At 41.1% G+C, this 24,073-nt stretch overlaps 1 protein-coding gene across 1 annotated transcript in view; it reads right to left on the bottom strand.

Annotated features, from left to right (window-relative positions):
• tpst1 (tyrosylprotein sulfotransferase 1) overlaps positions 1–24,073 on the bottom strand; it is a gene marked incomplete at its 5' end in the record, with an annotated part of 38,431 nt that overhangs the window by 14,033 nt on the left and 325 nt on the right. Inside the window, 2 exon segments of the mRNA XM_054601645.1 lie at positions 12,702–12,900; positions 23,363–24,073. The exon segment at positions 23,363–24,073 is cut by the window's right edge and continues 325 nt beyond it. Of these exon segments, the coding sequence (XP_054457620.1) occupies positions 12,702–12,900; positions 23,363–24,073 (910 nt within the window).

Here is a 24,073-nt window from a genome sequence, read left to right as displayed (position 1 = left end):
CGGAACAACCTCTACTGACCAGCAAACAGAGATGAAGCCTTGACAAAGAGTCAAGGTGTTGTCATCTTAACAAAGCCATTAGTGGAGGGTATATGTAATGGTTCTTTTTCTCATTTTACTAGCTCTATTTCAGTGATTCTTAGTGAGTTCTTAAACTGATACCGGTAGCTGTATCTATTGAACCCGACTTCAACCTAAGGCCTCGTCTCTACCTTTGCATGTCTATAAATTAATCCCTGTAAGATTTCTGGGTTTAAGGGTTATATGACTAAACTTCTTTGATCACAGGGCTCATACCTCTTAGAGTGATTACTTTTAACACTGTTCTTCACTCACAGTCAGAAAGCATCATCAAGATAAGGCTGCTCTCAACAGGTCAGGCTTGCTTAATTATCCAGATCTCTCCCACAATACAAACATGCTGTTCTGATGACTGCTTCCAAACTAAAATTAGGGATAAAGAAGTGATGAGACAGATGGTCAATATTTGGATGGGGCTGGGTGAAAATTCAATACAGCAGAGAGAGCATTTCCACATGTTTCAGGGACATTTTAGCTCATTTAAGAGAAGGCTATTTTGCATGTGTTTTTTTATGATTGTGGCATGTAACATTTATAGTTAATTTATAGTAGCTAACCTTGCTTCTCGCTAGCTTGTTCCTTGTTGTCTGCCAACTGGAGATGACTGCAAGCAGCTAGCTTACATCACTTCAGTGTTTCTATTAGCAGTGCAACTGCAATCATCTTAGCCCTTGAAGGTATGTAGTTGTCGGTGGAGCTCCCTAGTTGGCAGTTCTCCTAAGGGATACCCCAGAACTATGTGGTCCGAAATGCAGTGGTAAATGGCAATATTCCAGCTGGTTTTCTAATACCTTTTCTTAAGGTAATGAAAACATTTTTATATATACCATCAAGACAAAATGATAGTTTTAGTAAGTACTATTGCAACTCCTGGAATGCATTGGTTATGGGATGCAACCAGATTAATTTATGTAAGTTTAAAATTAATTATATTCTGTAATTGAGTCTTTTCAGAGGAAGCTACGATGACACTGGTATATATTATATTAAATGTATGATTTGTTGAAATTCTCATTACATCCTGACAAAAATCAATGGATCAAATGCTAACTCAGTATCCGGCCGGTTTATTCAGCTCTAATGAAATTATTCGACGAGCTACCTGCCTGATTACCTATCCGCCTGCCTGCTTGCAGGTATTCTGTCAATGCTCTCATTGTTCTTCCACAAGTTGCTAGCTTAAAATCTGTGAGCAATAGCCATGTTCATTATATAAATTCAATATGATTTGTTTACGATCATAATGATAATCTTGGGGGAGTGGCTTTGGAGGGAGGCCTACAGATACAGACTGTTAGATAAAGAGACTTTTGGAGCTTGCTGATAGCTACTTTCATTGAAAAAGAATTGGAAACACTGGGCTGGGTCTTTTGGTTGGATATTTTTCAATATCTAGCTTACTCTAGCTAGTTTCTCAAGATTACCAACCCCAGCTTTTATACAAGAACAGAGATTCTCTCTCTCTCTCTCTCTCTCTCTCTCTCTCTCTCTCTCTCTCTCTCTCTCTCTCTCTCTCTCTCTCTCTCTCTCTCTCTCTCTCTCTCTCTCTCTCTCTCTCTCTCTCTCTCTCTCTCTCTCTCTCTCTCTCTCTCTCTCTCTCTCTCTCTCTCTCTCTCTCTCTCAACATGAGTTAATAGACGGCCATCAAAATGGAAAGCAAGGCTTACAACTGCCTATTGCATCTCATAGCTTAACACTAACATTCTTTCAATATTCACATTTCACGTACAAAGGTGAGATGATGAAGCATTTTACGCTATGTATGTGGACATCTAAACGTTAAACCCAAGTTTTTTCACAAATGTGGGTATTATTGGGCTGGTATAACAGCCTCCGCTCCTCTGGTTTCAGGATTTTCAGGCTGGCAGGATCGGTTGTTTTCCACCATTTTCGTCCAATACTGAAATATATTAACAACTATTGAATAGATTACCAAGACATTTTGTATAGAAATTCATATTCCCTAGAGCAGGGGTGGGGAACGTCCGGCCTCCGGGCCGTATACGGCCCGCGAGGCCATTTCAACTGGCCCGCAATGCAATACAATTTTTATATTTTATATCTTCATATATGCATACATGAATAAAAAAAAAAATCAGGAAAAAAAATATATCGCCCGTCATTAGTTTTCCGAGAGAGAGTCCTATGTCCGAGTCAACGTCAGGGTCAGTGAATACAGCATGTGATGTACGTACCACTGCATTGGGTCGGAGTGACTGACACATGACAAGTACCGACACAGACAAGTGATGCATCATGGCGACTGTCAAGAAAAGGAAGGTGGACGCAGAATGCCGCGTATTTCAGGAAAAATGGACAAATGACTTTTTCTTTGTTGAAGTGAAAGGCAAGCCAGTGTGCCTAGTTTGTGGCGAGGCGCTTGCGGTGATGAAAAAGGCCAATGTCGAGCGCCATTACAGCTCGAAACATGCTAAACTCGACGAGTTGAAAGGACAAATGCGTTTGGATAAAATTAACGCTCTTCGTCGGAGTTTGGGTGCTCAACAAGCAGCTTTCACACGGCCACAGACTGACAGAGAGAATATTACGCGTGCAAGTTTTGTGGTGAGTGAACTGATAGCCACGAAGCTGAAACCTCACGCTGAAGGAGAGTTCGTGAAGGAGTGCCTCGTAGCCGCCGCGGAGCTGCTCGCGCCCGACAAAGTGAAATTATTTCAAAGCGTCAGTTTGTCCCGGAGAACCGTTTCAGAAAGGATTACTGATATGGCGCAAGATATTGAAAAAACACTCAAGAACACTGCAAGAGACTTTGAGTATTTTTCTCTGGCCTGTGACGAGACAACAGACATCACACACACAGCGCAGCTTGCCATTTTTCTGCGTGGGATTACGTCTGAGTTTGAAACAAAGGAGGAGTTGCTGTCTTTGCAAGCCATGCATGGCACTACTAAAGGTGAGGATTTGTTCAATCAAGTTATTGTGGCCATGAACAATTTTGAACTGCCATTTGAGAAGTTGAGCGGCATCGCCACTGACGGAGCTCCCGCAATGGTTGGCGCGCAAAAAGGATTGACTGCTTTAGTCAAAAAAGAAATGAGCCGACTGAGTCTGGATCCAAGTGATTTAGTTGTATGCCACTGTATCATACATCAAGAGAGTTTGTGTGCACATTCCCTGAAGCTTAACAATGTGATGAAAACAGTTGTGTCCACCATAAACTTCATTAAAAGCAGAGGGCTGAACAACCGCCAGTTCAAGGAGTTACTCAGCGAGCTTGAGTCAGAGTATGGTGATCTGGTTTATCATTGTGAAGTGCGATGGCTGAGTCGTGCAAATATGCTCGCACGGTTTTATACACTGCGGGAAGAAGTCAGACGCTTCATGGAGATGAAGGGTAAACCTGTCATGGAGCTCAGTGATGGCAAGTTCCTCCGTGATCTGGCCTTCATGGTGGACATCAGCAAGCACCTGTCAGAGCTAAACATCAAGCTGCAAGGTCCCAACCAGCTCATCAGCTCTCTGCTTTCAAATGTGAAATCATTTGAAGTGAAGTTAAGGCTTTGGCAAGGACAGCTGGAAAGGGGAAACACTGTGCACTTTCCCACCCTACAAGAACAAAAGCCTGATGTTACGACTGAATATGCTGGTGAGTGTGCAAAACTCATCCAGGCATTTGATGAGAGGTTTCATGATGTGAAAAATATACAAAAGGAACTCGACGTGTTTGCGACACCATTTAATGTGCAACCGTCTGATGTGCCAGACAACCTCCAAATGGAAATAATTGATCTGCAAAACAACAACGAGCTCAAAGCCAAGTACCACAACCTTTCTCTGCTGGACTTTTACAAACTGTATGTTCGTGCTGAGGATTTTCCCATCCTGAGGAGACATGCCCTGAAGTTTGCATCTCTGTTTGGGACAACGTATCGCTGTGAACAGTTCTTTTCAAAACTGACTCTTGCAAAGACTCGCTTCCGCTCAAGACTGACTGACTCAAACTTGGAAAACCAGCTTCGAGTAGCATCATCATCACTGCCAGCTGACATCAGACGCCTTGCTAGAGAAAAAGAGTTCCAGCCATCACATTAGGTGAGTCTAGAAATGCAGCAAACATGAGGCTTAGTAACACAGCAGTTATAGACTTTTTTTGTCTTTTTTTTCATCTTTAGTTATGTGTTCATAATGGTATGGCCCTCTGAGGACTTTGGAAAAATTGAAATGGCCCTTGATGTGAAAAAGGTTCCCCACCCCTGCCCTAGAGGCTGAATCCTATGGATTTTGGTGATCCCTTGATTTTTCCACCTGACACCACTAGCCGTTTAATGTTGTCACTAATCCAGTGAAATCTCTTAACTTCAGCCATCAGAAAATATTGGCATAACTCTCTGTACAAACCTTTATGGTTCTTAAATGATGCATCATAATTACTCTGGTGATGAAATGTCTCAACGTATCCTCAATGGTTCTTATATCTTACAAAAAGTGAATCCTAATTTGTTATCCGTTTCCCTTTAAAAGCCAACAATATGTGTCAATTTCCACTCATTACATGCATACGGTCTTCAAAAGGGTTTGTCATCTGGCAAGGACATGATTGCCAAAACAAAGAAGGAGGTGCTCATGGATAGGAACAAAGTTTCTGAAATGTTACGAGTGGATTGGCCATTAATAATAAGGGTGGTGGTTGAAACTCAGGTTCTTCCTCCTGACAAATTGTCTTTAAGCAAGAACAATTAGGGCCCTATGATATCCGCAAAGCAGAAAATGTTGACAGAAATCGAGGAATTTGATGATAAATATGGAATGAGCTGTAAAATGCAAAATAATGTGAAATTTAACAATGTGGAGGCAATTTATCAAAATCAGGACTTTGTGCACACACACCCACAAACATGCACGTCAAAGACACTCTGAAACAACTATGGTAGTTCACACTACACAACTTTAGCCTTGATTTTCTATTAGCTGGAGCTTCCCAACAAAAGTCTTCGATCATAGGCAAATTGGTGTTGGCTCGCAATCACTGTTCAAAGACGTGAGTCGAGAGGCTCACTGCTGCATGCCCTATCAGGCAAAGGTCTAACCTCTCGTGGAAGCTACAGCCAACGATATCCTAAGATCATGGGACAAGTGCTGAGGGGAAACTTGGGCGAGGGGACACCTGTTAGTATTCCAATTTGGGAAACCATAAAATTGCATCTTTAAAAAAATGTAAAACATTTCATAAGACCCTGAAAAAAAATGTAAGTCCCTTTGGACAGTATCGGCTTAATTGATGTCATATCATTTAAAGTGGTAACTGCAAAATTTGCTTTCTGCGATATATTCCTACTCTCAAAACCAAAGCTGAGGTAACCCTGATGAAATCACTATCAGGGTTAGCCACAGAACCATTTACAATTTTCAGTGTAGCATGAAAATCATTTTGTGTAGAGCACAGTACGTATTAATTACTGAATAAAATAATATACTTTGGAGATACATATTCTATTTGTAGTGAATGGGCTTTAATTCAATAACAGCAGTATAGCCGGCTTATAAGTATAGTTCACCAAGTCAATTAAAGTGCTTTGATATCGATCTGGCCAGTTAGGAAGCCTAAGCAATTGTTTATTAACTTCACCTAATTTGGCGCAAATGAAAGCGACAAATCAGGTGGACAGAAAAGGCAACAGCGTGACAACCCCCAAAAGGGAGTGGCTTTGCAGGAGGTAGCCTGAGGTTGCACAGGTTGTTCAGCTCCCCGAGGATGGCACATCCATACAAGTCATTGCAAGAAAGTTTGCCGTGTCTCCCAGCACAGTCTCAATACGATATTCTAGGAGACGGTCCATTACACAAGGAAAGCTGCTGTAGAAGGGCATCAACCCAGCAGCAGGACTGGTATCTGCTCCTTTGTGCAAGGAGGAACAGTGGGAACACTGCCAGAGTCCTATAAAATGACCAACAGGAACAGTCTCCATGAAGGTGGCATGAGGGCCCAACATCCTTCAGTTGGACCTGTGCCCACATCCCACCTCGAGCAGCTTGATTGGTGGACATCAGAACTGCAACTTCGTCTACCATGAGCGGTGTGGCTGTGGGTCAGTGATGGTCTGGGGAGGCATATCCTTAGAGCAGGGGTAGCCAACACGGTTGCTTTGAGTGCAGAAGTTCAGCTTTAATTTGATTCCCCACACTTGTCGTGTTTACCTGATTTGGGGAAATCAGGTAACACTGTAGCAATTACAACAAATTATATATATGGTCCCTCCTTTTGAAGGGACCAAAAGTAATTGGACAAAGTAACAATCATAAATCAAATTGTCACTTTTAATATTTGGTTGCAAATCCTTTGCAGTCAATGACAGCCTGAAGTCTGGAACCCATAGACATCACCAGACGCTGGGTTTCATCCCTAGTGATGCTCTGCCAGGCCTCTACTGCAACTGTCTTCAGTTCCTGCTTGTTCCTTGGGCAGTTTCCCTTCAGCTTTGTCTTCAGCAAGTGAAATGCATGCTCAATTGGATTCAGGTCAGGTGATTGACTTGGCCATTGCAGAACATTCCACTTCTATGCTTCGGGTCATTGTCCATCTGCACTGTGAAGCGCCGTCCAATGAGTTATGAAGCATTTGGCTTAATATGAGCAGATAATATTGCCCGAAACACTTCAGAATTCATCCTGCTGCTTTTGTCAGCAGTCACATCATCAATAAATACGAGGGAACCAGTTCCATTGGCAGCCATACATGCCCACGCCATAACACTACCACCACCACGCTTCACTGATGAGGTGGTATGCTTTGGATCATGAGCCGTTCCTTCCCTCATCCATACTCTTCTCTTTTCTTTCCATCATTCTGGTACAAGTTGATCTTTGTCTCATCTGTCCATAGGATGTTGTTCCAGAACTGTACAGGCTTTTTTAGATGTTTTTTTGGCAAACTCTAATCTGGTCTTCCTGTTTTTGAGGCTCACCAATGGTTTACATCTTGTGGTGAACCCTCTGTATTTACTCTGGTGAAGTCTTCTCTTGATTGTTGACTTTGACACAGATACCTACCTACCTCCTGGAGAGTGTTCTTGATCTGGCCAACTGTTGTGAAGGGGTTTTTCTTCACCTGGTAAAGAATTATTCGGTCATCAACCACAGTTGTTTTCCTTGGTCTTCCGGGTCTTTTGGTGTTGCTGAGCTCACCAGTGCTTTCCTTCTTTTTAAGAATGTACCAAACAGTTGATTTGGCCACACCTAATGTTTTTGCCATCTCTCTGATGGGTTTGTTTTGCTTCACTGATAGCGACAGCTCTTTGGACTTCATATTGAGAATTGACAGCGACAGATTCCTAATGCAAATCCCACACTTGAAATGAACTCTAGACTATTTATCTGCTCCTTGTTAATTAAGTAATGAGGGAATAACACACCTGGCCATGGAACTGCTGATCAGCCAATTGTCTAATTACTTTTGGTCCCTTCAAAAGGGAGGGACCACATATAAAATGTCTTGTAATTCCTACACCGTTCACCTGATTTGGATGTATATACCCTCAAATTGAAGCTCAAAGTCTGCACTCAAAGCACATCTTGATTGTTTAATTTCAAATCCATTGTGGTAGTGTACAGAGCCAAAATGATGAAAATTGTGTCAATGTCCAAATATTTATGGACCTGACTATATGAACTCTGACCTTGTCTGAAGTCAAAGCTCAATATTGTGCGCAAGACAAACCGCCATCTCACTCTTTGCTGAGACAATGAAGCGGGCGGAGCTACGATGGGGAGCTAGCTAAAGAAAACATGATAGAAAAGCGAAAGAAAGCATACTCTTTCCACAATGAGTGGGAGGAAGAGTTCTTTTTTACGGAAGTTAAGGAAAAATGCGTATGTCTCATTTGCGGGGCGAGTGTGGCGACGGCAAAGCGGCACAATGTGGAGAGACACTTCAGTCCGTGTCACAATAGCTTCATTGCTAACTACCCTCCTGGCAGCGCACTACGGACAGAAAAAGCCTGCGACTTAAAGGCAGCTTTGGGCAAACAGCAGTCTTTTTTCACGAGGCCAGTGCAAAAATCTGAAAAGGCAACTGAAGCTTCGTTTAGAGAATGCAAATTTGTTGATAAAGCACAAGAAAGCCTTTTCGGACGGGGAAGTCTTGAAAGAAGCAATGATGATAGTTGCACACACTGTGTTCAAAGACGAGAAGAACAGTCCCGATGTCATCTCCACTCGCTCCGATGTCTAACTGGGGGCACGTATGATGGTTAGAAGAGTGTCGGCTATCTCCGGGAACTTGACAGAGCAACTGGACCGGGATCTGGTTCAGTGCAGGTGGTTTAGCATCCAGTGCGACGAGCCCGTGGACAGCACCAGTACATCTCAGCTGATGATGTTTATCCGAATGGTGTTTGATGATTTCTCCACAAAAGAAGAACTCCTTACACTTCTGCCCTTGAAGACATCAACGAGGGGAATTGACATCTACACCGTGGTGAAGAGGTTCTTCGTGGAGAAAAAGGTATCACTTGAAAAGCTGGTGTCGGTGACTACAGATGGGGCTCCCGCCATGACGGCCGACATGCAGGCTTCATTGCGCAATGCAAAGGTGACACAGACTTCCCAACATTTCTACATTACCACTGCATCATTCACCAGTAGGCATTATGTGCAAAAGTAACCGGCTTTGATCATGTGATGACTCCTGTCGTGAAGATCATAAATGGCATCCGCTCCAAAGCCAAACAACACAGGATATTCAAGGTGTTATTAGAGGAGCTGTCAGCTGAATATGGTGACCTGTTACAACACACAGAAATCAGATGGCTCAGCAGGGGAAGAGTTTTGCAGCGTTTTTTGTCACTTTTGGGTGAAATCAAAGAGTTCATGCAATCCAAAGGGGAAGATGCCTCGCTCCTCGAGGACACTGAGTGGATACTTGACCTTGCATTTTTAATCACTGGGAAACTGAACCATTTGAACTGTGAGCTGCAAGGCAAAGGTAAGACTGTCGCTGACATGATAAGCGCTGTAAACGCCTTTAAAGCTAAGATGAACATTTTCTCTGTGTATATACAGAGAAAAAAAGTGCTGCACTTTCCCTCCATACAGTCAGAGTTGAATGACAATGCTTCTGCATCTGGGGCTTTTGACAAAGCTGTAGAAAAGTACTCTCAAGTCATAAACAGACTTGGGCAAGAGTTTGAGAACAGGTTTTGTGACTTTGATCAACTTGAGCCATGTGTGTCATTTGTTTCATATCCTTTCATGCAAGTGGACATGACATGCATTGCTGAGCAACTAAGTGCTATGTTCAACTTGGATGCTGGACAGGTGGAGATTGAAATCCTAATGTTGCAAAATGACCTACACCTCAAAGCCCATCAGTCTGCACCAAACTTTTGGTGCCTTGTGGACACAGGAAAGTACAAAGGTGTATGCACAGCAGCTATGAAAGTGGCCTGCCTCTTTGGATCAACCTATCTCTGTGAATCAACCTTTTCTGACATGAACTTCATCAAGAACAAACAGAACACGCCTTACTGATGCACATCTACAAGACTCGCTCAGAGTTGCAGTGTCAAATTATACCCCCAAGCGATCTCGTCGTCACATTTCAAACACCACAAACCAAAAATATATCAACGCGATGGGCAGAGTCTTTTTTCTCGATTGATGATATTATTTTGGCGATTGGACTCAAATCATTTTTGAAATGTACCTTAAATTAACCACAAATTAACCCCAAACTAACCCTCATGGTCACATTTTACACACATACAACACACACACACACATACAAACATAGCTTTATATTTAATTAAAACCAACCAACTGAAGTCTTGGAGAGGAGACGCAGTGTAGGGATTTTGATGCTAGCATGATGATAGCTTTGGTTAAGCAGGACAAAATGGCTGACATAAGATTGTTTATTGGGATTTAACTATGTGAGAAAGGCGGCCTTCATGAATTTGGTAATTTGATTGACAGAGTGTGTGTGTGTGTGTGTGTGTGTGTGTGTGTGTGTAAATGGACTGCACTTGTATAGCGCTTTTCTAGTCTTCCGACCACTCAAAGCGCTTTTACATTACTAATCATTCACCCTTTCATACACTGATGACAGGGGCTACCATGCAAGGTGCCACCTGCCCATCAGGGTCTCTCTAATCATTCACACCCATTCATACACCGATGGCACAGCCTTCGGGAGCAACTCAGGGTTAAGTGTCTTGCCCAAGGACACATCGACATGGACTGCCGGAGCCAGGGATCGAACCGCCGATCCTCTGATTGGAGGACGACCCTGCTCTCCACTGAGCCACAGCCGCCCGTGTGTGTGTGTGTGTGTGTGTGTGTGTGTGTGTGTGTGTGTGTGTGTGTGTGTGTGAGCTCGTGTGTGTGTATTTTACCCCATCATCGAAAGCAGTAGTTTTTATTCAAAATTGAAGTTTACTCTGATTGGATGAACCTTTTACCCAGTGAATCTGCCGTTGCTGGGGGGAAATGGACAGCACGACGAATCCGATTAGATCCGATTCTCGTCTTAGGCGAGTTGCTGTTGACTCTCATTAACTGAGTAGTTAGCTAGCTAACTACGTGTATAGTTCAGGCTCATAGATTAGTTTTTTTTTTTAGGTTGAACTATACAAAATGGCTGACATTTAAGATTGTTTCGTGTGATTTTAGGGAATTTATTGCACTGTGGGTTGATAATGTGCTGCTCGCTAATAAGCACACACACACCAAGGCTGTAAAGCCTTGGGCAACAGCACATAGTATATAATCCTGTGGGCTTAATTCTGTGTTGTTCAATTGTTCTTCTAAACTTTAATCATCTTCTTATATTTCTTCCGTACATTACATTACAGTCATTTAGCAGACGCTTTTATCCAAAGCGACTTACAGGAAGTGTATGTTTTTTGGCATCTAACTAGTTCTGCATACTTTCAGCTACAGAAACCGTTCAACTATCAAATTATTCAGCTCTTTCAGGACATTCCTGCAATGACTTTTCTCATTTCTACCTCTTATGCTTTTTAAATATTAAGCAATATTCATATTTTTCATATAATGGTTCCCTATGGGGAAAATCCTCAAATCTTCTCAAACTTCTTCAACTTTGAAAGCTTTTTGTTTCCCCCATACCTTCAGCTAGAGACACCATTTAAACTCTTATGTTTTATGCTTTTTGTCAGACCTTTTCTGAGTTTATAATGGGTGTGTATTGCGTAGCTTAGAGCGCGTAATGTCATCGCCAGAGTGGAAGGAGCTCCGGAATCTTGTGAAAAAAATATTTTAAAGTTGCCAGAATCCCCACAATTTTCACTCTTCAGGCATCATTTTTGGTCAGAATGTAGATAAACTTGTCCTAGTCACACCCATAACACTGTGGAATCCAACAGACTTACACATTTGGTCACAGCAGCCTGAAAGTGAGAGAAAGTCCAGTTATCTACTCCATAGAGACCCATGTTAATTCAGACTCCAAAAAGATCTTGCACAGTGAATCGTACCCCGTTTCTAAATTGCCACCATAGCCACATTTTTAACACTACAGACACAATTTTTAAATATTCTTGTTCATCAAGTCGTTCTGCTTCTCATTGTCTGGTATTTAGTGAAAACTGAGCTAAGGTTTTAGGATATTTCAGGAGTAGTTTGAGGTGCGCCTCAGCTTTAACTCCATGTAAAGCCTATGTACCTGTGAGTCTCTTTGAAGTCATATTGCTATGGTAACCTTTGATGCTGGCAGGTGATTAATTAGATCAGTTTGACACACACGGAGACAATGACACACGCACACACATACAAATGACTTGGAGATATTCAGGCAGAGGAATTGTTATAACGTCTGTCCGTCTCTCAATCTCTTCCTCTCTCACACATAATTTCCAATTTCATTTCAATTGAATTCATACAGCCCTAATTTCATTTTTAACACTATCCACACAAATGACATGTCTACGTCTTCAGAAGATTCTTGGGATTCTCAAAATGAAGTTATTAAATCAATATAACTTAAAGATTTTAAGTTCAGGTAGAACCTTTCCTGTGTTATCACCAGTTATGGCCAACAGTGACTCAGCACTACTACTACTGCTACTACTACTACAACTACTACTACTACTACTTCTATTGCTATTTCTGATTAGACTTTTTCTTCTACTAAACCACTGATACTACAGTTTAACAGTTCAGCTTCCAGTGTTCTTTTCATTGTATTTCAGCTCTTTGCTTCTTTTGCTGATGCAGTTCAGCTTCCATCTCTGCCAGTTTTACAATACAACAAGCTTTTGGGCTTTTTCAGGAAAGTCATTTGAAACTTCCACATTTTCAGCAATGCTCTGTGACTGATTTCAGCTTTCATTATTCCAATGCATTTTCTGCAGGAAATGCATTTTCTAGTATTATTTATGTGATTTGCTTACTTTTTTTTTTCTTCAAATGAACCTCAAATGAACCCCAAACTAACCCTAAATGAATCTCATTGATACAGCTGTCTCAGAACTGTTAATATATGCAATGTCTTCGGGCAGTAGCAGCCACACAGTCAAAATTTCTTGCAAAATTTTCTAGTTTAGATTATAATGGTTGATAACAAAGAATAACTTGAACACTGACTGATAATAAAAAACATCAACATAGTAAGGAAAGAACGTGTCATTCCGGTGGGTACCAACCCTTCTGGTGTTGTCCAGGACTTTGGGGTCAGGCCGGCCATAGTTGGGAGGGTTGGCATGTGGGTCGTAGCCCAGTCTGGACAGCATGGGGGCGATGACAGCCATGTCCCTCACAACATCAGCTGGGATCTTTCCCACCCACTTGGACAATGCCTCCACATTGACGGGCTTGATGACCTGGTCTGTAGACCTCTCCACCCTGGCAAGACACAGAAACATGTTTCAGCTGTCATCTGAAATAGTATATAATTGATCAGTTCACAGATCACAAGTTTGTCTTTGTTGTTGAAGTATGTTTGCAATGCTAAAGATCCCAGGTTTTAATCGTAAATTGGTCAATCTGCAAACATGTGGTTACATATTTTATAAATAATGTATTTGTTACTGTATGCGGCGAAGGTTTCTTAAGTCTTTGTAAAATGCATTACCTCCCGCGGTAAGTGTTAATTGATCAAGTTTAAAGTTTTAGGTTGATATTGGCATATATACTATCAGTAAGTGTGAACTGAATTGCATTTTATCTGTAATTGTCACATTTCATTTTAAAACGCTAGCACGAACTCACAAAAGTAATGTTAATCTATCGGGAGAACATAATGAATGTTACTAGATAATATCTGCCACAGATTTGAATAAATGTGTTTGTTTCTTTTTCAATTGTTCCTGCTTAAGCCTATATAACGACTGTGGTAGGAACGTGGAAGCCGGTGGACACATTTGAGCTGAACAGAGCAGGAACATTGGGGAAGATCAGAGACAAAGGTGTGCTAAATTTGAACAGCTTTCAGAGGTAGCTTGAGTCAAAAAGGAGAAGTAAAAAAACATAAGTGAGTGTTTACCCCTATATTTATACTGCAGCCTCTGGAATTATGAGCACCGACCATTAAAATCCTATGCACTCATGTTTCACAAAATGTGCGCAGCCCCTGCTCACACACACAGTATTAGTGGTAGGTAAATTAATATACAGTAAGAAATAACTGAGTGCCGCACTTCTGAAAAGCTGATTTATTTGATGTGGTACCTGAAATTGTTTTTTATACTATGAAAGAACAATTATTTTAACATTTGCTGAATTAACAACGCATGCACATTACAAATTTGTGGTAGACAGTGTTACAAAAAATGTATTAGGTTTCTCTAAATTCAACATCTCATAAAACTCCCTTAACGTGATTGTTAAGGGAGTCTTGAATTTCCTCACCAGGAAAAAAGGATCAAATTTGGGTTGCTGCACAGCTTACCTTATGTTACTTAGCAAACTCTGCCTATCTGGAGAACATAATAAATGTTACTGGATAATATCTGCCACAGTTTGGAATAAATGTGTTTGTTTGTTTGTTTTTTCACTTGCAACTGCCTAAGCATAGATCACAACTGTTGGGGGAAGGTGGAAGCCACATTGGAGCCGAACAAGGCAGGAACAGTGGGGGGGGGAGAGGAGACAAAGGTGTGTCAAGTTTAAGTAAACCTTTCAAAGCTAGCTTGCATCAAAAGGAAAAGGAAAATACATAGGTGAGTGTTGCGTTCTATATTTTCATACTGCAGCGCCAGGAATTATGAGTCCCGACTATTATTATCCTCTGCACTCGTGTTTCACCGAATGCAGGTAGCCACTGCTCTCAAACACTGAGAAACTAACGTGTCGTTTACTACCAAATGGTTTGGTAGTGAAGTTATTTAATGAAGCCATTCAGGTGGGTTTAATGTGATTTAAGCACTTAGCTAGACTTTGTTGAAAAGATAGCCTTTTAAAAGCTACTGTAACGGGTGGTGTGTGGACCCAAGTGCGGTACGACCAGGAGACAGGGTAAAGTTCTGGAGCTTTATTCAAAGCGGAACACACAGACAGGAGATAACTCACGGGTTATATTCCACTCGAGCTGATCCGTCAGCAGAGCAGGCAGACAAAAACCAAAAGGGGCGAAGGCTAATCTCGTGGTCGGGGACAGAAGGCTAAGTCGGTTAACCGGGGCAGAGGCAAGGTAGGAATACCGTGGTCTGGGACGGAAGGGTGAGTCAGTTTCCGGGGCAGAGGCAAGGCGGAGAAGTCCAAACAAGCGGTGTCGGCAACGGGAAATCAGTCCGGGGAATAACGCTGGAAGGTCTGGCATAATGTGGAGAACGATCTGGCAGTGAGTGTGTGTGAGACTGGGGTATTTATACTGAGGTGAGTAGTGCAGCAGAGTGAGCAGGTGAGAGTGATTGTGCTGACGAGGTGGGTGTGGCAGACAGGTGCACTGCATGAGGCTGATTAGGTCAGTGAGGGAGAGTGTGGTAAGAGAGTGGGGGCTGGGCTGTGAGCTGAGAGAAATAGACAGAGTGCAGGAAGAGTGAACAGGCGTGACTGTGACAGCTACATTGCATTTCAGCAACCAGCTTTGAAAAGTGAAATTTTCTTTTAAAATAAGTGCTGAAATAATTTTGCTAATCAAGGCTGTGTGTGACTTCTGCGGCGACTGTAACTCAGAGGTAGAGCAAGGAAGATCTGCAGTTTAATCCCCATGCTCCTCCAGACCGCGTACCAAAGCACCTTGGCCTGAACATAAATCCCTACCCTTACCATAAACAGAATTCGGCTCCCTGAGCCCCAAAACACTGTCGTAGGTTTGATTAGCAATTGCATCTGTTCTGCCCTACCAGTATGAAAGCGAGTCAGTTATTAAAGTCAGGAGGAAAAAGCCAACCCAAACAACAGTCACAACCAGGACTGGAGCAGGACGTTTCACAGTGGTGAGTTGTTACAAGTTTAATTAACTACTGCACTATGTAGCTAACGCTAGCATTAGGCTTTAGGCCTATGCTGTGCTGTAAAACACAAGTCCTTCTCTTTATCTAAGACGCTAAGAATTACACTCACGTTGCCTGTGAGTTAGCTACTAACACATGTTCCCTGTAAAATACAAATGTGTTTTATTAGTGACTTTGGTTATATTATGCAGAGCACAGCTGATTTAGAGATTACAGATTTGTGTTGTATACAGTAAAAACACTACAATAGTACTACAGAGTAACAACATGACGGCAGCTAACCAAACTCATCCTCCAGAGCTCCAGCTCCGTCTCTCTATAGCTTTGTTTGAGGGTGGGCTAAACTAGCGGAGGTTTATGCTAATTATTTCCGTAACATTATGGACTCATTAAGTTACGGAAGTGAAGGAGATAATTCAATCGAGCCGTTTCAGGCGGCCGTGTTTCTGAGGGGGAGGGTAACTCCTATTAGGTGTGTACATCAGGTATACACTCTACGGACCTTTTACATGTACAAACATATACAGTATATATAACACAACAAAGAAGAGGGAAAAAGTGGAAAAGAATAATAGGGCCACTTTAAAGTAATCCGTTTGTATCCGTACCACCAGTGTCCCTAACAATCCAAGTCCTATGAGCAGCTTCTCGCAGCTATAGGCATATATAAGGTTGAAGTTAGCCCTCGACAGATGGTCAGTCTGTACAGTATTTTGTGAAAGTGCCTGCCCTTTTCAAAACAGTTTCAATTGACGGCTTCTCAGATTGCTCTGTTACATATTAGGTTATACAGACTTTCAAGTCACAGTTTATAGGGCATGTTACTGACTAAGTATAGACTAGGTCTTAACTTAGTAGAAGTCTGTAATATCATTGTGAGTTGGAACTAATTTGGAAAAGTGTCAATGCGGCTTAAATTTACCTTGATGCAGTTTTGTAACCTTAGCAGTGACATCAATATAAAGTAAACTGGGGGGAATTAACACTTTCTAATTAAAAACTTCACCAGTGTCTGTTACTAAAGTTTAGGGCTTTAGGTAAATCATTGCTGAATGTAGCCATATTCATAATTAACAGTTTATCCATTAACCAAGAATAAGAATTTTGTCCAAATAATGCTAAGTTAAAAGAAATATCAAAAGAAAAAAAGCGTAAAGGAAAATAGCTGGTTCACCTTTAGGACAGCCCACATTAAGTGAGCCCGAAGTTATTTCTACCCAAGTTATCATTAACATTTTCATCAACTAAGTTAATCAGACATTTATTATATTGCAATTCATTCCTATGCATGCTTCTCAGAGTAATCGTAGTGACTAGCTCGTCTGCTGACAGCACGAGGTCTCTCCCTAGCACAGTTGTATTTATTACAGAGCTAACAGCTAACATTAACGGATGTTGCATCGACTTGATTTTGATGTGTTCAGGCTCTACTCAGTAAAGTGTGTATTGATTTAAGGTAAATTTGAACTCTTGCATGATTTGTTCTAATGTTATCTTGTAAAATTTCATTTTTGGTAAGGATAATAACAAATACAGACTGTTGAATGAGCACTATAAAATAGATGTTAAGGAATTATGACCTGTTTAACTTACTAAAACTGTCTCTAAACAGTTTGTTACATAATTAATGATTTTAGTTTTTATCAAAGCAAATAAATAAAAATACAATATATATTTACAAATAATTGTAATTGGGTTTTTTTATTTATGCAAATAACCACTGTAGATAACAATAATAAACCAAACGTTATTTCTCGGAAACCATGGTTAAAAAAAAAAAGTTATGGAGCCTATCTGGGAATAATAATTCTTATAAAGAAAATCAGCAAACCAAATCAGCGGTGTCAACACTGTGTTTTCCGAGCATGGTTGGAAAACTAGGGTTTGTTTTTCCGTTTTGGGTTACTGTATTCACATGGTGGCCGGCTCCGTTAAGAGGACCACTCCGTACGTAGACGTAAACTTCTCATTTTAAAGTATTTTCTGGTGATTAAACACTGAATACAAATAATTATTAATTTCATATTATATTTCTGGCAATAGATGTTACACACTCTTCCTTACTATTCTTGTAAACGTATCTGCTGGCTAAGAAAAAGCAGCCCCTCCTCCCTCTACCAGCGGTACCTGCAGGCACTTAATTACATTAGCAGAGGGAGGAGGAGGGGGCCAGGAGGTATGACTGATACTGACTGATATCTTGTGTGTTATTCATTCTTTCAGAACGTTACTCAGAATTGTGATGTCAGGTATATCATTTATTTCATTGACATTTTAGATTTGTTTCCATTGAGATATTACTGAGTTTATATTGTTACTTTGCTGTTGTTAACCTTACTGTTGCTGCTCTTGAAACAACATTAAGATATATTTAAAATATTGAAAAATATATAAATCCCGTTCTGAATGTATTCTTTTTTTAAACAATATATTAAAAATTATTTCATAATGGAAAATAACAGATAAGAGTATGAATAAAGAATTAAACCGATAACGAGTATCAATAAGAGTAGTAGTATCGATAAAATTCTAACGAAACACATCTCTGTAAGAGATTATTTCATTCTTGCTGAAATTAAAGCCTATCTATTTAGTGTCTGCAGTCCAGCTTCTCCATCCCTACATTTCCTGGCTGATTCTGTATGCCAATATGATAGTACACTTTCCTCTAATCCATTTACTTTTGCAATTGAATCTTTACACTGTACGGGTATAGTCTCCTGCATGATTAATACAGTGAGCTGGTTTTGTCATCTCAGGGGAATGGTAAAGATGGATTCTGAGAGACGGGCCAAGAACCAAAAATCCACTCTGCAACAAATGGGTAAGTAATCGCTTTAGGTAACTCCATCAAGATCCAAGGCTGGTAAGTGTTGAGGTGGAAGATAAGAAGATAAAGACAAAGACAGAGTAGAGAAAATGTAGTTCAGCTTCACAATCACGTTGGATCCAGGCAATGTTATTGACAAAAGAACAGGATCTTCTCTATGTAACACCAACACACAAACACAACATTATAAATGGTAAATTGACTCGTATTTGTATAACATCTTTCCAGTCTTTCAACCACTCAAGTGAAAGACACTGAATGTCATTCACCCACTTACCCCCATTCATACACTGATGGCAGAGGCGTCCATGCAAGGTGCCACCTGCCCATCAAGACTAAACATTCACACCCAGTAATGCATCTGGTGGAATTTGGGGACACATCAATGGACTGGAGGAGCCGGGGATCGAACTGTCAATCTTCTGATTGAAAGAGGACCCGCTAAACCTCTTATACTCATGTTTAATATAATAATCTTTAATATATAATACTCACCCTTGAGGCACCGGACTAGGAGATGGAGTTGCGGCCATTTTTGACTCAAGCCTATGTTTCAAACCTAAAAGAAACCTAAATTATAACTCAAGCCTTGTTCTTAATCATTAACACCCGACCTGGAAAAAGCCACAGCCAATTCTATTAAGTGTCATAACCCTATTTTCATTTGTACTGATTTGAGTTGTGATCTGTGACCCCTAACAGCATAATAAAATGAGGGAGAAAGTCCAGGGATCCAACTATCCATCTCTGTGTTTTTCTGTTATCAATCTAAAATCATTTGCACAAATGCTGCTGAACAAGTTATGCACACACATCCATCTTCTTGGTTTTAGATGTGATGTGACAAAAAACCTTTTCTGCCCGTCACATGACCACTTCCCTTCAGCCTGATGCTCTTAATGGCCTCTGGCTTGTCAATAATTCATTTCTAGGCCTACTTTACCCAAGGTGGTGTTCTGTATTACGAATAGCTGATAAGAGAGAATTGGATAGAGACATCAAGATCACAAATAGGATGGACAGTTGGGGAGGAGGGGTCGAATGGCTCCCTGTTCTGGGATAAGTAATGGAGCAAGTCGCTCAGCAATGCAGGGCCTCAACTAAATCAAGATCAGGTAAGTGATGTTAATGTTAAGACAAGGTCCCGCAATGGGGCCTGGCTGCCAGCCTACTGAGATTTTCTTGAAGATAGAGACCTGAAACTGTAGGATGCTGTAGAGCAAAGCCTCTGAACTGAAATAGCTCCTATGCATTTCAGAAAGATTTTTGAAAAAACATAACCGTAATATTTAAGTATAAGTCATATATAAGTCATAATAATAAAAGAAAAAATCTAAGTGCCCTGTTGACTGCTGAAGACTACTCACATGTTTGCTACTCACGTCATAGTTGAGCCTAATAAGCCACCAAATTGCAACAATAACGCACAAGCGGGTTTAATATTTTATCACCAGCTAATTATTAACCCCCTTACTGCAAACTATCCTCTTTTTGATCAGAAAAACACAATGTTGAATGTTAAAATGTCAGCAAAGCATCATTTTATTAATATCACTTTTAAGTCAGAAAGTTAGGAGTTTTCTTGAAAATGTGTTTTCAAAGTCATTGTTTAAACTGTTAGGGTATCCCATCGGTCTCTATAAAGGCCGATCAGAAGACCCAATCATAAGACATACTGATTCTGAATTGAAATGTTTTGCCTGCTTTCTCGCCTCTCACACTGACATGCTCCGAGATGCCAGGTCTGGTTTGTGCTCGAGTGTCCAGCTGTTCCGTACACAATCGTGTGTAGTCTCTGCTTTTGCCATTTTTTAAAAGCCTACTCCAGAGACAAAATGAGGCTGCGTCATGTCCTGAAGCTCATCATGGGAGCTACACAGAGAAGCAGGACTGCCTAGAGTTGTTTGTTACGTTGGTGCCAACCCTCCTTACTTTAATCAGAAAGTGACAAGCAAGACACGGAAACTCAGTTTGGGTGTTGAGGAGCTGTAGCATTTAATTCACATAAACTACACATACACTACTCTGCCAAGTTCTCAACTATAACGTTACTGCTAATCTCATACTCATCATCACATACACCCTCTCTCTTGACCGGTTTCTCACTAATGTTAAGAGGTCAATCCAATTGTGAATCTGTTTTGGCCTGTAAATCAAAGCATCTTGGACTCGGTCCTCGATTGTGGTTGTCAACGGTGTTTGATGTAGACATGCAAGAAAAAGCAGTGTCACCATGCTTTTCTGCAGCTCAGCTCAGAGAGCTCTGGTTAAGGTCCCTATTTATTAATATTTAAATCAGATTCAATTGTGGATGACGTGTGCACTAAATGACCACACATCTGCATACGGATCCCAAAGAGCTCTCATTGCTCTCTCTCTGTGTGCGGACATTCAGTACAGTTTGGCCTTGTGTTTTTATTTTTAAAAAACAAAGCATTATGTTTAGGGATTTGTCGATTGAGTTTATTTGGGCCCGATGGTTCGATACAGCCGAGGCTTTCTGATCCAAGCTTACAGTGTATTTACCTAAAGGATGGTTGAATATGTATCTGACACCTTGAAATAAGAGCCGTAACCTCCTTTTACATTAGCAACCTGATCCAACTACTGGGGGTCCTCGTAAAAACTATTAAGTTGATAAGCTTAAATTATTGATGAAAATGAAAAAAACAACTGGAGAATATAATTCTTGAATTTGACATGCTGTCTTAGCTAGAGAGAAGACATCTCCCTCTGTTTGAGTTGAGCAAAACACAAAACATGGTTTTACAGAGTGGAGCTTTTTGCTTCACAAAACATCTTAAGCTGAGAAAAGATACGGGCTTATAGAGAGAACAACACATTTTATGAGATTTAACAAGATTCAAACATTAATTGGTCACAACTGATAGGAACTTTTGCCAGTGACGTTTGTCATTTTAACTTGCAAAAGCATTGGTCAATGAGTGCTAAAGATAAGCAGCTTACGTGGATGTGGTGTTCACTGATCTTTGCTGAGGAAAGAAAGAGAGTTAGATTCGCATTTCCGCTAATTTGTACATTTTACCAACATGGTGGTGAGAATAAAGTCACTCGCACAGGTGCAAACAAATATATTCAAATTCATACTAGGGCTGGAAGTAGTGGTGCAACAGATCAGGAAACTCACGGTTAGGATCGTGTCACTGATCAGCATCCGAATCGGATCACAGATCACAGTAAATTCAATTGGCTGTATTTTAGCCAAAACCGATCCATTCAAATATGCCTGGATTGGCTAAAGATACAAATACAACAGGACAGCCCTAATGGTGTTAATACAAATTAAAAAGGCTTTCAATTTATAGAGATGGCTTTATATTTTCAAGTTGTTGTGAACTTATGATAATAATGCTGACACAACCTAAGCAAATAAATTGACAGAACAGTGAATTCTAATTAAAGATGGGCAGGCAATATTCAATATGCCACTATATGGACTGGCTAGTATTGTGGTTAGCACAATAGACAAATCAATACTAATCGTTTAAATGTTCCTCTGATTAAGCCAAGGATGATTTGTGATACAGTGTGAACTATGTTCACAAAAGTCGTGTAATTTGACTAGATACTAAACAAAAATGAAATTACTGTTGCTAGCATCATTAAATGACAAGTAATCATGAATCACAAAGACTGAACTTAGTTTTTTGCTAAAGGATTAGCAGAGCTTCACTCAAAACTAGGTCAGGGTTGTACATACACGTGTTACAGAGGTTGAAAGTTGAAGTTGAATTAAGGAATGAGGTTGCAACCCTTCAGCGTTTGCTAAAATACTTCCGGAGGCCAACCTCTGAAGCCACTAAAACCAAAACAACTCTGACACCAGGCAGGGCAATTAGGAAAACCTGCATTGCAGACATAATCTCATGTGTTCACTAATGACTAGGTTCCTCGCTGTGCTGAGCAGTAGTAGAGCAGTAGGATGTTTCCTTTTCAAATGAGATGTAATGATGGAAAGTCTGGAGGCTTTGTGAAAACATGGGAGGGATATATTTCAAGGCCAAAAGGTGAATGCTTATTTTAAGGCCTGCAGGAACACATTTTATACAAAGTGATATACAACTTGACACACTGCCGCCTGTCACTTTTCTCCAGTTAAAAGCAGATTCATATTTCCCCCCCTCAAGGTCAAGTAGTTAAAAGCTAAGTAGACATGGGCATGTCCAAGCTCATTACTACTGCACTGGGAATGTGATATATGGGAGACCCATCTTACCACGTGGGGCAAAGTGGGAAACTATCTAACCACCATTAAGTCAGCAATGATCAATTTAATAAATCTGCAGCTGTAGTGGAAGCATCTTGTAAAAAATGAAGGCTCTGCTGCTCATTATCAGAATCAACATGGACAAGAGGACACACTAATGGGTGGTGATTCAGTCTGTCCTTACTGGTAGTAACCGAGTCCCTAAATGACCCAGAGGCACAGTTTAAACATAGTGGTACAGACAAGGGGCCGTTGACCCCCATTTCAAAAGAAAGTGCACTCAACCCTATGATAAAACAAACAAGGAACAACAAGAAGACAATGGAGGTATTCAGTTTAAGTTTGTGGGAACTGCTTGAATAAAAAATCTTATTCTTATTCTTCTTGAAAGGCAGTGAAATGGATTATGTTTTAATTACTCTGATATTAAAGAGATGTGTCTGGATGTAAGAACATGGGCAAATCTCTCCCCAAGCTGCAAACAAGAGAGATCAAAAACACAGTAGCCCGAGTGATGTTTTACTGTGTGTGGCTACAATTAGTACAATTACAGTGTAAACAATGAAACATAAAAGTTCAGCCTGACTCAACCAAGCCATTCCAAAGATACCATCTAATTAAACAGGGCCATTGATGATTCAAAATATTTCTGCTACAACAATTTACAACAAGCATTTTTTCTATAAGACTCAAACTATCACCAAAGCATCAGACACGGTGAAGTTCCATTGGCATCCTTGTTGCAACTACTACCTTTCAAAATATGCGAACAAGACATCAAGGCTTTGGTTTTGGGCTTGGGAAAGGGGAAAGGGAAAAGGAAATGTTGTAGGAGCTGTCAACATTACTTACTTGGAGAGGGACACTCCTCCAGCTTTCCCAATGAGCTCCTCATGGTGGAGGACGGCATCATTCCAGGGAATGTCAAGGAATTTCAGCAGTGTCTTCATCCATTTCTCAGGATGAAGGACCAACTGTTCGTAGTGCACAGGTAGGCATTTGTCTGCTGCCTCCAGGCACTGAGTGTACATGGTCTCTATGGCCCGATTCCACTTGGTCAGGCAGTCCCGGTAGCTGCCCAGGTCAAAGCCAGCGATTGTTACCTTCCTTGAGATCATGGAGTGGACTGAAGCCCGGCCATCACGAATCATAAGTACAAACTTGGCACGGGGAAAGATCTTGGCCAGGTAGGAGAGTGACTTCAAAGCAAAAGGGTCCTTGTTGCAGAGAAAGTTGGCGGGCTCTCCGTGTTTGACAATGATTTCCAGCAGGAAGGCCTGCATGGCAGCGTCTAGCACCTCATCGGTCACACCAGCCTCGTCCAAGCGCATCTTCTCCCTGCCTGAGCGGCTCCACATCTGCTTCATGGCCAGGATACGAGGGATGACACGGGTTTCTTCGCCACAACGCACTTCTGGGTGAGCATCCAGCATTGCTCGCATTAGCGTGGTCCCACTGCGGGGCACTCCACCAATGAATATGAGTGGCATGTCTTTGTTGTAAACAAAAGGTGTGCTAAGATTCTGGCCTGTCCGTAAGGTGGTCCTCATGCTTCCTCCCAGG

Source organism: Anoplopoma fimbria, chromosome 1 (assembly GCF_027596085.1).
Source record: "Anoplopoma fimbria isolate UVic2021 breed Golden Eagle Sablefish chromosome 1, Afim_UVic_2022, whole genome shotgun sequence".
In the NCBI taxonomy this organism is placed as follows: domain Eukaryota; kingdom Metazoa; phylum Chordata; class Actinopteri; order Perciformes; family Anoplopomatidae; genus Anoplopoma; species Anoplopoma fimbria.
The sequence above is the reverse complement of the archived record's forward strand: the minus strand, read 5'-3'. Positions and strand labels throughout refer to the sequence as shown.